The sequence below is a fragment of the Pseudonaja textilis genome, chromosome 11 (genome assembly GCF_049901715.1).
Source record: "Pseudonaja textilis isolate UNSWEBS1 chromosome 11, rPseTex1.2, whole genome shotgun sequence".
Taxonomy (NCBI): domain Eukaryota; kingdom Metazoa; phylum Chordata; class Lepidosauria; order Squamata; family Elapidae; genus Pseudonaja; species Pseudonaja textilis.
The window spans coordinates 6,866,007-6,880,816 of record NC_142000.1 but is presented as its reverse complement, the minus strand read 5'-3'; the positions used below and the strand labels follow the sequence as shown (position 1 = coordinate 6,880,816).

Here is a 14,810-nt window from a genome sequence, read left to right as displayed (position 1 = left end):
TCCACCCATTGCTTCTTGTCCTGCCCTCAGGTGCTTTGGAGAATAGCTTGGCTCCCTCTTCTTTGTGGCAGCCTCTGAGATATTGGAACACTGCTATCATGTCTCCCCTAGTTCTTCTTTTCATTAGACTAGACTAGTCATGCCCAGTCCCTGCAACCGTTCTTCATGTGTTTTATCCTCCAAGCCCCTAATCATCTTGGTTGGTCATCTTGGTTGCTCTTCTCTGCACTCTTTCTAGAGTCTCCACATCTTTTTTACATTGTGGCGACCAAAACTGGATGCAGTATTCTAAGTGTGGCCTTACCAAGGCCTTATAAAGTGGTATTAACACTTCTATCCCTCTGCCTAGGCAGCCTAGAACTGTGTTGGCTTTTTTGGCAGCTGTAGCACACTGCTGGCTCATATTCTATTTCAGTGCTTGACAAGCACTGAAATAGAAACCAATTAGCAGGGGAATCCAGATGGAAAAACGGTATTTAAAGTCATGACACAATAAAGGATGTAATTGCACAAGGTGTGCTCCGCAGTGAATGCTGCTGTTTTTCTTCTCTCTCTGCAATAAAATAAAGGCGATAATCTGAAAATCTTAAGTTTTCAGTAGCATAACACTTTTTTTCCCCTCCTGTGTATAGATTTGGCAGAAAGCTGGGGTTTCTTTGATTTTAAAAAAACAACTACCACCACCTAGCAATTCTAGTTGTCTTTGGGAAAAATAAATGGAAAATGGAGGAAATAAAAATAGGTTCCAATTTGCAGGATTGTGAGTACTGAGGGCAGAGGCCTCTTACCTTTTCTAGGGAGATTTAGAATGTAAAGATCCGTGTTTTTTTATTTCAGAGTAGTGCCAACCTGATGTGGAGTTGGGGATATTACCCTAACCTCGTCAGGGACTTGTTCATGTTGGCTTTTACATTCTCTGACAACTGTGCTCCACTATGGGAAGAAAGTCATGTGCAAAGAATCAGGAGCATGCATCAAATTCCAGTTTAAGTAGATTTATTGCTAAAACCTATACACAATAATCTAATCAGCTAATGGTCAGCAATACAAAATAATACTTAGACTTATATACTGCTTCTCAGTGCTTTACAGCCCTCTCTAAGGCAGAGTCAGCATCTTGCCCCAACAACCAGGGTCCTCATTTTACTGACCTTGGAAGGCCGAGTCAACCTTGAGACAGTGAGGATTGAATTCCTGGCAGTCGACAGAATTAGCCTGCAATACTTCATTCTAACCACTGCGCCACCACACTCACGGCAGTAAATTGATGCTTAGATAAGACTCAGTGGGATTCAAGAGGGGCTGGACTTGGAATGTTTGTGGACAGGTAACGATTCTAGGTGGAGTCCTCTCTTGACTCTGCTGCTGCTTCTCCTACAAAGTATAACTTACTTGATTGGTTCACCCTAAGCACCCAATGGATTGGTTGGGATGCAGAGGTGATTTAAGGGTTATGGGGCTCTGACACCCAGTTTGAGTCAGGTTTTGCTGCAGCTTGGAGTGAGAGGATGATGATAGCCTTGAATCAAATTGCACCTATACAGACTATTATTCATATGTATCCCAGAGGACCCCTTCGTTATCAAAGGATTTCTGGGTGATGGAGCATCATAAGAAATGCTTTGTCGTGGAATGTTTGGATGATCTTGGGGAAAGAAGGGAGGAGCTGCTGCCTAGGAAACCATCAGAGAAGAGAGGCTGGAGCCTCCAGTGGCTTAACGGGTGGGAGGAAGAAACTTACGAACAACCCTCCCTAATTGGGTGATTAAAAGTTTGTGGTTAAATTGGCAAGATTCTTTTCAAGTAGATTTGCAGCAAAGTAGAACTAATTCATCTAGTTGTGTTTTGTCTGATTTATCTGGAAGAGCAGACATGTCTTGAGCACTGCTGGAGGAACACAGTGGGTGGACTTAACCAGACATGGTCAAGAGTCTTCCTCACAGCGGCAGAGTTTATTTTCCCATCCTTATTGCATCTTCAGAGAACCAGTTGGAGGTCCTGTTGTGAAGATTCTTCTGGGCATCTATGATGGATTCTAGCTGCATGCTTCTTGTGGACTTACCTGAGGCATGGGTCTTGCCCAGTTCCTTCAGAAGAGTCTGAACTTGTTGGCCCTGATGGAGCAGGCAAGGTCCTTGGAGTTATGAGATCAGCCTTCTGCGTTGTAGATCCATGTCTTTCGTTGATTATGTCCTCCTGGGAGTTGGCATGTGGTTGAGTCAGAGTCATCTTGTTGCACCCAGATGGAGCCTTCTCTGCCACCGGTCCTCCCTTGTGGAAGGGCGTCTCTTCGGAGAACCAGATGGCTGCAACTCTTGTTAGCCTTTCACAAAACCCTAAAGGTCAGGGTGTTTCTTCAGGCACTTGGGCCAGGAGGGTAAGCAAGCTCTGCGAGAGTTGATTGGTTTTTATGGCTCTTTTCCTTCGGTGTGATTCTTTTTTATCCATGGACTTCCTTTTGAGGATTGCCAATTTAATTTTATTGGTGATTTCTTTTTGTCTTCTGCCTTCACTCTTGAATGCCACCCAGATTGTAGACATGGTTAAATAAATAAAAAATAGCATAATGGTATAAATTTCGTGAAAGTGAGTTGATGGGTGTGTTCCATCTCTCTCTTTCTCTGTCTGCCTGCCTATCTCTGTCTCTGTCTCTGTCTCTCTCTCTCTTTCTCTGTCACTTTCTCTCCCCCTCTGACTCTCTCTCTTTTCAGTGCCATTGTAACTTCAAATGGTCACTAAATGAACGGTTGTAAGTCAAGGACTACCTATAGTCCTATCTAATAAATAAGTCCCATCTCTTAGTCCCATGCTCATAAATGTCATCTGTGGCTCAAGGATGCCAATTGCAAAGATCAGTAGATGTTTTCACCCTATGCTCTCCCTCCAGGTGTTCCTTTCCTTCTGCCAACTCAACCATTATATTTTTGAAAACCATAGATTATGTATTTGCTATCCTCCAGAACCAAGCCTTCACTGGTTTTACGGCTTAGCGTGATGTACAAAAGCCACCAGGTTTTGTTTTATTGAGTAGATGAAGCTTAAACCACGCTATGACACAGTATGTAATTCTAATCCATTTATGGTATACACTTTACACAGAGAAGTAGAAGCGTACTGTAGGAAAGTATCTGAGATAGCAGGGTGGTGAGAAAGTCAAATATGAATTAACAGAGTAACAGAGTTGGAAAAGGAGGTCTTCTAGACCAGGGGTCGCCAACCTTTTGGACCTCAGGGACCACCAAACTCATAATTTTAAATCCCGAGGACCCTGGGAAAATCCCCCCAAAAGTCTGCAGGAAAATTCCCCACCCCTTTTTCCTACCGATCGATCGTTCTTTATTTGGGATTACAGGATACCATCTTCCACTCCGTTCTCAGGGGGAGAGAGAGAGAGAGACACTTTTGGCTTCATGCAAGGAAAGCAGCAGAAGTCTTTTTTTCTCTCCCCCAAACTCTTCCAGAAATGAGTCTCTGGGAGACTTGTTGTGCCGGCACAGCCTCTTGGAGCAGGAGGCCTTGCGGGGTCCCAAAGACTCATTTCTGGCAGAGTTTGGGGGAGAGAAAGAACGACCGTTGCTGCTTTCCTTGTGTGCAGCCAAAAGCAGAAGAAGAAAGAAGCAGAAAGAATAGGATAGGATAGGATAGGATAGGATAGGATAGGATAGGATAGGATACTTTTATTGGCCAAGTGTGATTGCATGCACAAGGAATTTGTCTTGGTGTAAATACTCTCAGTATACATAAAGAAAAGATACATTCGTTAAGAATCAAGAATCATAACGTACAACACTTAATGATGATCATAGTGTATAATCAACAATCAAATCATACTAGGAAACAGTCAATATAAATCCTAAGGATACAAGCGACAAAATTACAGTCCTACAATCACAAGTGGGAGGGGATGGGTGATAAAGAGTGATGAGAAGATTAACAATAATACTAGTGCAGACTTTGTAAATAGTTGAACAGTGTTGTCGGAATTATTTGTTTAGCAGAGTGAGGGTGTTCAGGAAAAAACTGTCCTTGTGTCTAGTTGTTCTGGTGTGCAGTGCTCTATAGCGTCGTTTTGAGGGTAGGAGTTAAAACAGTTTATGTCTGGGATGTGAGGGGCCTGTAAATATTTTCACAGCCCTCTTTTTGACTCGTGCAGGATACAGGTCCTCGATTGAAGGCAGGTGGGTAGTAATTGTTTTTTCGAAAGAAGCAGCCTGGTGGCCACATGAGGCGCAGGGGGCGAGAGGGGTAAGTTCCCCTCCTCCCCTCACTACCTCGTGTTGTCCGCAATGCAAGCGACAGAAGCTTTGTGTTCCCACGGGCCGTGTGGGCGATGCAGCCTTGTGTTCCCGTGCAGCCTGGATTAATTGCTTTGGGGGTGACATTTCTCTGCGGACCACCAAAATTTTCTCGCGGACCACCAGTGGTCCCTGGCCCACTGGTTGGCGACTACTGTTCTAGTCCAACACCCTATACCATTTCAGACAAATGGCTGTCCAATATTAAATTAAAACCGCCAGTGATGGACCCACAACTTCTGGAGGAAAGCTGTTCCAATGATTAATTGTTTTTCACTGTCAGGAAATTTCTCCTTAGTTCGAGGTTGGGTCCCTCTTTGATTAGTTTCCGTCTGTTGCTTCTTCTTCTGCCTTCAGGGCCTTTGGAGAATAGCTTGGCTCCCTTTTCTTTGTGGCAGCCCCTCAAATATTGGAAGACTGCTTCTCTTGTAAGAGGTCAGAAAATCCACCTATAGAAACCAAACGTCCTCTTCCCCTACTTTTTTTATGGGATTCTTTCCCATATGTTTACCATACATAAATGGAGTGTACCTTTTTCCTGCATACAACAGGATAACCGAGTCAGGATATGTTCCAGATATGAGAAGTTGCTCCCAGAAATTGGCACAAATCTGGTAATGAGTGACTGTATCAGAGGCATTGAGGTTAGGAGAGACTATATGAAGCTAACAAGTCATTGGGAGGTTTGTACAATGAAATAACGAAGCATTTTGGTCCCCCTGAAAAACAGTGAATAATGGTAAAGATAATTGAGGCAGGAGAAAATTAAATTATGGGTTGTGTTCCACTTACATCTTCTTGCTTAAGGGGTGTTCAGAGAGAAAAAAACTTTCAAAGCAAGTTAGTTATTTTATCTCTGGAAAATTGCAAAAGTTGGCCAAGTTCTAATTTTGACCATAATCTATATTTGGCTCTGCGGTATAGTGTTTTCCCTGCATTTTGAAGGCTATTCCTGGCAATTAGGTGTACTCAAAAGGAAAAAACAAACTTGATAAATCCTAACAATGGGTGCTAGATAAAATGTGATTCATCCTTTTTGTGTGTGAGTAAGCATAGCCTTTTGGTTTTATTCTTATTCTAGCAAAAATATTTCACGGAAAAACTAGGGTAAAGTTTAATAACGGGCTGAAGTTACGAGAAGGCAGAATTCAAATGAATACAGAGAAAAATTTTCCAATCATAAAAACAGGTTTTGCATGCCACAAATGATATAATGATTTTTTTTTTTCTGGATAAGCCCAAACACTGCATTTGACTGAGATTGCTGCACTGAGCAAGGATTTTTTAAGAGCCTATTTAAGCCATTCTGACTCTGTGTACCTATATTGTACAATTGCCCGTGAATTTTCAAAAGTTTTGTAAATGCAACTGAATAACTCTCTTTTTCATCTACTGTAAATGTTCATGGATAAGCCCATTGGCGTAAAAGCCAACCCTTGAATTTTTAACCAGTTATATGAAAAATATGCCACTCCTGGATAAGCCATTTGTGAAACTTAAAATAGAAAAATTTCAAGGGTTGGCTTATTCCAGGTGGCACATTTTTCATGGTATTTAGTTAAGAAAAGGATTTACTTATCCACAAATGGGTTTATCATTTTTACTTCCAAAAAGTATATATAAGCTCATTGGCAAATAAGCAAACCCCGTTTTTTTTCCTCTCATTAAAATTGCAGGCTGCAAACAGTTACCTGAGAGACCAGTGGTTCCATTCCTTGCAGTGGAAGGTAAGTTGTTTATCTGTGTTTCTGCTAAAATCATTGGAAAAAGAAAACAATCTGTGCACTTCGGAGTAGTTATCCTGTAAATAAATATATTAGTTTTTCAGTTTCATTCAAAGAAATGCATCACGCAGGCTGACATGCTGGGTAGGAGATTGTCAAATCGTAGGAAAAGTGCAAATTTGCCACCACCTTGGAAAGCCTTCAACATGTGGGGAGTAACCCCTTTTAACTGTTATTTAATCTCTTTTCAATTCAGTTTAAAGGGAATGAAATCTAGTTTCAACCTTAAATGTACATTGAAATGGAGTTCAGTGAGACTGAATTCAATTCCTTATACCTCCTTATTGGGGTGTGTTCCCACTGGCACTTTGCACAAAAACCCGAGTCAGCCTGACAAAAATGATGTGTTTCCTGCAAAATAATAATGATGATGACGATAATAATAAATAATAATAATAATAATAATAATAATAATAATAATAATAATAATAATAATAATAATAATAATAATAATAATAATGACTCTCAAGATAGACCCTGACAATTTTGATTAGCTCTGAGTCTAAATAAAGGCTAGAATTCTTTGGAGGTGAACCATACTTTGCTGACTGTAATAACTATCTCTAACCAGGGTGGACTGATTCAGATTTTGCTTAATGTGGAATATATATGTATATATAAAAGCAAAATATCACTCATGCATCATCACAAAACCTCCAGAACTGTAAAGCCTACAGACTTGAAATTTGGCATGTAGGTTCCTCTTGGCTTCTAGGGGCTCACTAAGAAAGGATTTTTCGAAATGACCATCAGAGCATTAGTGTTTCCTATTATTATTATTATTAACACACTCTGATGCTAAGAAGTTCTACTCCCACTCCCACCTGAAAAGAAATCTGTTCCAAATGCAAAACACAAGCAGAGGAGTTTCAATTTCAGTTTCACAGCACCAAGCAGCTTTAGTGCAGAACAGTTGAGCTCAGCCATGCCCAGTGCTCCTTGCTGTCTCCTTCTTGCTCACACAACAAATATACTGTTATGGTTTCCAAACACCCCTCAACTTTCTCATACACTGACAGGACACTAGCCAGATGAATACCGATGGATGCTGATAGGCAGACTGAGGCAGATTTTTTTTTTTCTTATATTCCTCCCCAAATCTAAGCCTGACCACATGGTTTCGTAGCGAAGCACGGGTATCGAGCTAGTTTCAAAATATATCTGAAATGATGTTTTGCGTTGCTCGTGGAAATGTAAAAATTGGGTAGACATTCCTCAGCATGATTCTTCCACCTTTGGTGGTAGGAGAGGCCTTCCAAAAGGAATTACAGGTAGACAGACCTTGAGTTACGACCACAATCAAGACTAGGCTTTCCATTGCTAAGCCAGACCATTGTTAAGCAAATCGCATCCAATGTTATGACCTTTATTGTCATGGTTGCTATAATGGGATCACATGGTCGTTCAGCGATTCTGGCTTCTCCCCATTTGTTGGAAGTCAGCTGATCAAGCTGTAAGCGATGATCACATTCCGGGATACGGAAGTCATCCTAAACACATGCCAGTTGCCAATTTTGTCCAGGTGTCTGTAGGGATGCGGCAACAGTCATAAGTGTGATCAAACTGATCAAAAGGCTTTCCCCACCCCCAATCCTATTATAACAGTTGCTAAGCAAATGGCTTTAATTGCAGATAACCTGTATTATATGGGTTCATGCATGTATTTTTCAAATATACCTCCCTAGTATGGATAGTTCTCGATTACGGCCACAATTTTGCCCCAAATTAACAAGCTGTTGATTTTAACCGTAACAAACAGTTGTTCATTTTAACAGTTAATTACAAATTAAGGGACTTTTGCCGCCATTTTACGACTTTCCTTGCCACAGTCATTGAGTGAATCACTACAGTGATACAGGTAATGAGGTTAAGGTAATATCACCTGGTTGTTGAGTGAATCTGGCTTCCCCATTGACTTTGTTGGGAGGTCTCAAAATGTGATCACGTGACCCCCCGGGCCACTGCAGCCGTCCTAAATACATGCCAGTTGCCAAGCGTCTAGATTTTAATCCTGTGAGCAACGGTCGCAAGTGTGAAAAAGGGTCATACGTGACTTCTTGCTCAGTGCCGTTGTTGGCTTTGAATGCTCACTGAGCAATTGGTTGTAAATTGAAGGCTTACCACTTGGGGGAGGGGGAAGAAGACCTGGTGAAAATCCAGGCTCTCCTCTGTTTGTAAAGAACCAAGAAATGAGCGGATTGTTTTTATTCTTTGTGAGACATTCTTGTGTGGCTCTTGATAAAAATAGAATCCCCAACATGATTGCCAATGTCTGATGAATGATTTGGTACAAGGAGGAGGAGGAGGAGGAGGAGGAGGGGGGAGACGTTTTTGTACGCTGTTGATAAAAATAGAATTTCCATCATGATTGCCAATATCCGATGCATGATATGGAAGATGAAGAAGGAGGAGGAGGAGGAGGAGGAGGAGGAGGAGGAGGAGGAGGAGACATTTTCATGCGGCTGTTGATAAAAATAGGATCGCCATCATGATTGCCAATGTCTGATGAATGATATGGCACAGGAAGAAGGAGGAGGAGGAGGAGGAGGAGGAGGGAGACATTTTGGGGAAGTAGAAATTAGAATGCATTCTAACCACTAGGGATGCAGTGGTTAGAATGCAGTATTGCAGGCAAACTCTGCCCACTGCCAGCAATTTGATCCTGACCGACTCAAGATTGACTCAGCCTTCCAAGCTTCGGAGGTTGGTAAAATGAGCGCCCAGATTGTCGGGGGCAATAGGCTGACCTTGTAAACCACTCAGAGGGTGCTTTAAAGCACTGTGGAGGAGTATATAAGTCTTAAGTGCTCTTGTCCTTGCTAACTTAGCCATTTCAGTGAATGGCACCTCAGTGGCTAAGAAGGTGAGCTTGTCGATTAGAAAGGTCAGCAGTTCGAATCCTTAAGTGAGATGGATCAGTTTTCTCCATTTGAATAAACAACCTATTCAAGTAAAGTTCTCACTTAAATACAAGCTTTGCATCTAGTAAACCTGACAATTAGCAGTGGCCGACCAATTTTGATTTGACCCAGAATAAACTAAAAAGTCTCTCACATGATATTCTTTAAGGCAAGTAAGGCAAAATATTTCAATAAAAGTACAGTACTCTTCAAAAGGGACGAAGTGGCTCAGTGGCTAAGACACTGAGCTTGTCGATCAGAAAGGTCGGCAGTTCGGTGGTTTGAATCCCTAGCGCCGCGTCACGGAGTGAGCTCCCATTCCTTGTCCCAGCTTCTGCCAACCTGTCAGTTCAAAAGCATGTAAAAATGCAGGTAGAAAAAGAGGGACCCCTTTGGTGGGAAGGGAACAGCGTTCCATGTGCCTTCAGTATGACTGTGGCCATGGAGACATCGTCAGACAGCGCTGGCTCTTTGGCTTTGTAACGGAGATGAGCACTGCCCCCTAGAGCTGGAAATGAGTACCACATATACAGATAATCAGAGTTGGAAGGGGCCTTGTAGGTCATCTAGTCCAACCCCCCCACCCAAGCAGGAGACCCTACATCATTTCTGACAAATGGCAGTCCAATCTCTTCTTGAAAGTCTCAAGTGATGGCGCTCCCACAAATTCCGAGGGCAGCTTCTGTTCCATTGGTTGATTGTATCTGCTAGGGGAACCTTTATCTTTGCCTGATGCTCTGAATGTGTATATGTTATATGTACATGTGTGCACAGTCTTTTTTTTAACTTTTAGCCAGTATGTTCTATAAGGCTGCTGTTGCCTTGCTTTCAAGGATTTCTTTCTTCTGGCTCTTTCATTTTTTTCCTGACTCCTCCATTTGAGTGTCTGTTTAATGTTAAACTGTTTATCTGGGAGGGAATCTGGCAGTGTTTTGGGGGGCGGGGCTTTATAACAGCATCATAAATCCTTATTCAGGACAGTAGTTGAGCATTTCCAGAGAGGGTGCTTAAGATAGCAGCTACATAGGAATGAGCTATGCCCTTTAATTCTTCTGAAGAGCCTCATTACTCCCTTAAAAAACCAAGTTACTTAGAAATGGTGGAGAGTTGGAAACCTCTCTTGAAAGTTGGGAGAAGAATTGCGCATTGCAAAATCGGTCCATGGATGCAGTTGGAATTAAGAAAGGCAATTAATTCTCTCTCTGGGGATTTATTCATCATAAGCATAGCTGCTCTGCTTTGTCCTATTTCTGTTCACTTTCTACATGCAGAAATCATACACATTGCTAGCAATCTCTTTCTTGAGATGCGATCTTTCTTGAATAGACCCAAAACATTGCTATCCCTGCAAGAAAGAACTGTTTGTAAGTCGAGGGAAAATAGAATATTTCATTCAGTTCTGGTCACCATGATACGAAAAGGATGCTAAGATCCTAGAACAGAGGTCTCCAAACTTGGCAACTTTAAGACTTATGGACTTCAACTCCCAGAATTCTCCAACAGCTGGTTGGAGAATTCTGGGAGTTGAAGTCCACAAGTCTTAAAGTTGCCAAGTTTGGAGAGCCTTGTCCTAGAAAGTATGCAGAGAAGAGCCACAAAACCGATAAAAGATCTGGAGCAGAGGTAGTATTCATCAGGTTCTGGCCAGTTCTGGAGAACCAGTAGCGGAAATTTTGAGTAGTTTGGAGAATCAGCAAATAACACCTCTGACTGGCCCTGCCCCCATCTATTCTCTGCCTCTGGAGTCCCAGCTGATCTGCTGGTTCGTCTTTGGTTGCCCTGCACAGGAGAACGGAGCTGGAAAGCAGGTTAGTGGGGTGGGGAAGGAATGAAGATTTTGCAGTATATCCTTCCCCTGCCATGCAATGCCCATCAACCCATGGCCACAGAACTGGTAGTAAAAACATTTGAATCCCACCATTGATCTGGAGGCTAAATCGTTGTGATGAACAGTTTAGATTCGTCAAACTTATGGTGGAGAAAGATTTAGGGTGACAAATTCCAGTACTTGGTGGGCTGTCATAGAGAAGCGGGGACTGACTTATTCTCTAGGGCAGGGGTCTCCAACCTTGGCAACTTTTAGCCTGGAGGAAGACCCCTGCTCTAGGGCACCAGAGAGCAAGATATGAAGTAATGGATGGAAACTAACCAAGGAGAAAACCAACCTAGAATTAAAGGAGAAATTTGCTAATAGCGAGAATAATTAATCTGTGGAATAGCTTGCCTCTCAGAGTTATAGATGTGCCATCACTGGAGGTTTTCAAAAATGGAGTGGGAAAGGTGTCCTGTCTTGAGTAGGAAAGTGGACTAGAAATCTTCTAAGGTCCCTTCCAACCCTATGATTTTATGTTTTATAATCTTTTTCAGTGATGGCCGCCAGCTGTAGGTGTTTCCTGTTGATGAGTGATTTTCTTATCTGTCCAATATGCCAAACTTTTAATGCCTTGATGTTTTGTTTTAAAACTAATGACTTTGATTGGGTTTCGGTTCTCGGCATTGTTTTTAATTGTAATTTTAGTTAGCTTTGCATATATTGTCTGGTTCCAAGAAAGCTACATGCCAAGGCTTATGTAAGAATCAAACCAGCAAGAAGACTGTCTACCTAGGCTTAAATTGCACTGGGAAAGCTCTTTTCCAGATAATGATCTACACATTCTAGAAATGAATTATCCTAAAATAAATGAGGCCAATTGTCATGTCGGCATAAGAAAATAATATCAGATGAGCAATGCTCATTTCTCCCCCAAACAATCCACTGGAATCAGAACATTGAAAATTACTTGCTTTTCCAGCAACTGGCACTGCGTGAGACATGAATCTCCTCAAGGTTGGAGAAAATTATGAAAAGTAATGTTGATGTAAGTGTTTTTCCTGATACTGCATTAAAATTAATTAGAAGTTCATGGCACACCAATATTTGCTTATGTCTAGATAATATGATTTCATACTGGCATCCTGAGTGCAGGGAAGAGCAACAAAGATGACTAGGGGACTGGAGGATAAAACATATAAACAACAGTTGCTGGAATTGGGTATGTCTAGTTTAATGAAAAGAAGGACTAGGGGTGACATGATAGCAGTGTTCCAGTATCTCAGGGGCTGCCCCAAAGAAGAGGGAGTCAACCTATTCTCCAAAGCACCTGAAGGCAGGACAAGAAGCAACGAGTGGAAACTCATCAAGGAGAGAAGCAACCTACAACTAAGGAGAAATTTTCTGACAGGGAGAACAATTAACCAGTGGAACAACTTGCCTCCAGAAGTCATGAATTCTCCAACACTGGAAGTTTTTAAGAAGAGATCGGACAACCATTTGCCTAAAGTGATGTAGGGTTTCCTTCCTGAGCAAGGGCTGGACTAGAAGGTCCCTTCCAACTCTGTTATTCTGTTATTCCATTATTTTGTAATTTATAACTAAAAGATATGAAACAGTTTGGCATGAGCATATGCCCTTAAAACGGTTGATTGAGTGTTTTAACATGGCCAACTAAGGGCAGAATCCCAGTTTCTGAAGCTTTCTCCCAGCAACAAGATCCCTTGATCTCTTGAGGAATCCACCAAGACTTAATGGGAAGGAATGCCAGGGGTGAACCATTATCCATCCATTTTTATTGCTCCCCCATAAATGTCAGCCTCAGAAATTATTACATGGTCAAGTCAACTGGAACACACAGCGTCAGGCTGACTTAACCTAACTTAGGTAATTAGACACAAATGGGGCTGATTTCGTAGGCAGATAGTAGTAGAAGAGCTTACAACGGCTTAAACTCTGCAGGGTATTGCTCTAAGTGATTTTTTTTTTGGCAAGTCTATTTTTTTCTTCTCTTCCTTTCTTTGCCTCCTCCCTCCGTCTCTGCTTCCTGCAGTCCTGAGCTGAATATTTATTAATTTATATCCGGCCCTTATCATTTTTACAAACAAGGCAAGGCAGTGAACATGCATAATTCTCCTTCCTCCTCCTATTTTCCCCACAATAACAAGATTGTGGAATTTGTGAACAATTATTGCTACCAACCTGCCTTCCATGGAGGACCGGTACACTGCAGGAGTCAAAAAGAGGACTGTGAAAATATCTACAGACCCCTCACATCCCGGACATGTTTCAACTCCTTCCCTCAAAAGGATGCTATGGAGCACTGCACACCAGAACAACTAGACACAAGGACAGTTTTTTCCCCCTCATGCCATCACTCTGCTAAACAAATAATTCCGACAACACTGTCAAATTATTTACTAAGACTGTATTACTATCATTCTTCTCATCCTTCCAAGTACTTATCTCTTCCCACTTATGACTATAACTATGTTACTTGTATCTTTACAATTTATATTGTTTTATTTGTTTTCCTAGTATGTTTTGATTAGTAACCTGCGTATGATTGGATTGCTTATAGTAACCTATGAGTATCACTAAGTGTTGTATCTTATGATTCTTGATGAATGTATTTTATTTTTTCTTTATGTACACTGAGAGCTTATGCACCAAAGACAAATTCCTTGTGTGTCCAATCACACTTGGCCAATAAAGAATTCTATTCTATTCTATTCTATTCTATTCTATTCTATTCTATTCTATTCTATATTCTATTCTATTTTCCTCTACATTCCATTCCATTCCATTCTATTCTATTCTATTCTATTCTATTCTATTCTATTCTGTTCTGTTCAAAAACAATTTTCTTTTCAGCATGCTTTTGAATTGCAAAATTCAAAAATTACTTGCTAGCACAGGTACATTCAGAGTAGAGCCAGAAGGGGCCTTGGAGGTCTTCTAGCCCAATCCCCTGCTCATGCAGCGGATCCTATATCTGTGGTGGTGAACCTATGGCAGACGTGCCAGAGGTGGCACACAGAGCACTCTATGTGGGCACATGCACGACGGCCAGCTGGTCTTCATGAGCAGCGGAGCGCTGGAAAACGACCTGAAAACGGCCTGAAAAACAACTAAAAACGGCCCAAAAAAACAGACAATTTTTCAAGCCGATTTCAGGCTGTTTTTCAGACCAAAAACAGACTGAAAAACAGGCAGAAAAAACAGGAAGACCAGCTGACAATCTTCCGGTTTCCGGCGTTCGCACATGCACAGACTTTCCTATTTGGGCACTCGGTGCCAAAAAGTTTCGCCATCACTGCCTTTATGCCATTCCAGACAAGTGGCTCTCCGGTCTCTCCTTTAAAAACCTCCAGTGTCGAAACACCCACAACGTCTGAAGGGAAGCCGTTTCCAGTGCTTAATTCTCCTCCCTGTTTGGGAAGTTTTCTCCTTCATTCCAGGCAGCATCAGCCGTGATGGCTCGAATTCCCCGGGAATTGAACGTTAGCGTGAACCCGGCAGGGTTTAGAAGCAAAGCTTTGTTGATATTTCTTTTTCTCTTGCACCCTAACCCGCCCCCAGCCTCTCCGGCAAAGGGCGGTTAGGAAGCACATCTGCAGTTGGGTTTCTCACCCATCCTCCAGACATCCTGAAGGAGCAGCAGTGGCAGCAGTTCTTAGTTTTACCAATTCCCCCCCACCCCAAACACCCCCCCCCCACTTCTCCAGCCCGCTGGCTTTGCTCTTTGCTGACGACAGGGAAAAATAGACGGAGGAGCAGCGTCCCTTCCATTTATGGCGAAGCGAGGCTAAAACCACCAGCAGAATAGCACAGTTTTTTTTTTACCCCCAGAGGAGGAGGAGCTGAATAGGTAGGTAAACAGATTTCCTTTTTTTAAAAGGAAGGATGGGAGGAAGGAAGGAAGGAAGGAAGGAAGGAAGGAAGGAAGGAAGGAAGGAAGGAAGGAAGGAAGGAAGGAAAGAAATAAATCCTTTCCGGCTTTGGGAAGAGCTTTTCCCGT

General features: G+C 42.1%; 1 protein-coding gene across 2 annotated transcripts in view; it reads left to right on the top strand.

Annotated features, from left to right (window-relative positions):
- Positions 1-14,810, top strand: part of CMIP (c-Maf inducing protein) — a 166,353-nt gene that overhangs the window by 98,756 nt on the left and 52,787 nt on the right. For both annotated transcript variants that reach the window (XM_026714138.2, XM_087940549.1), the window contains exon 3: positions 5,972-6,022. In XM_026714138.2, the coding sequence (XP_026569923.1) occupies positions 5,972-6,022 (51 nt within the window). The remainder of the gene's footprint in view (positions 1-5,971; positions 6,023-14,810) is intronic.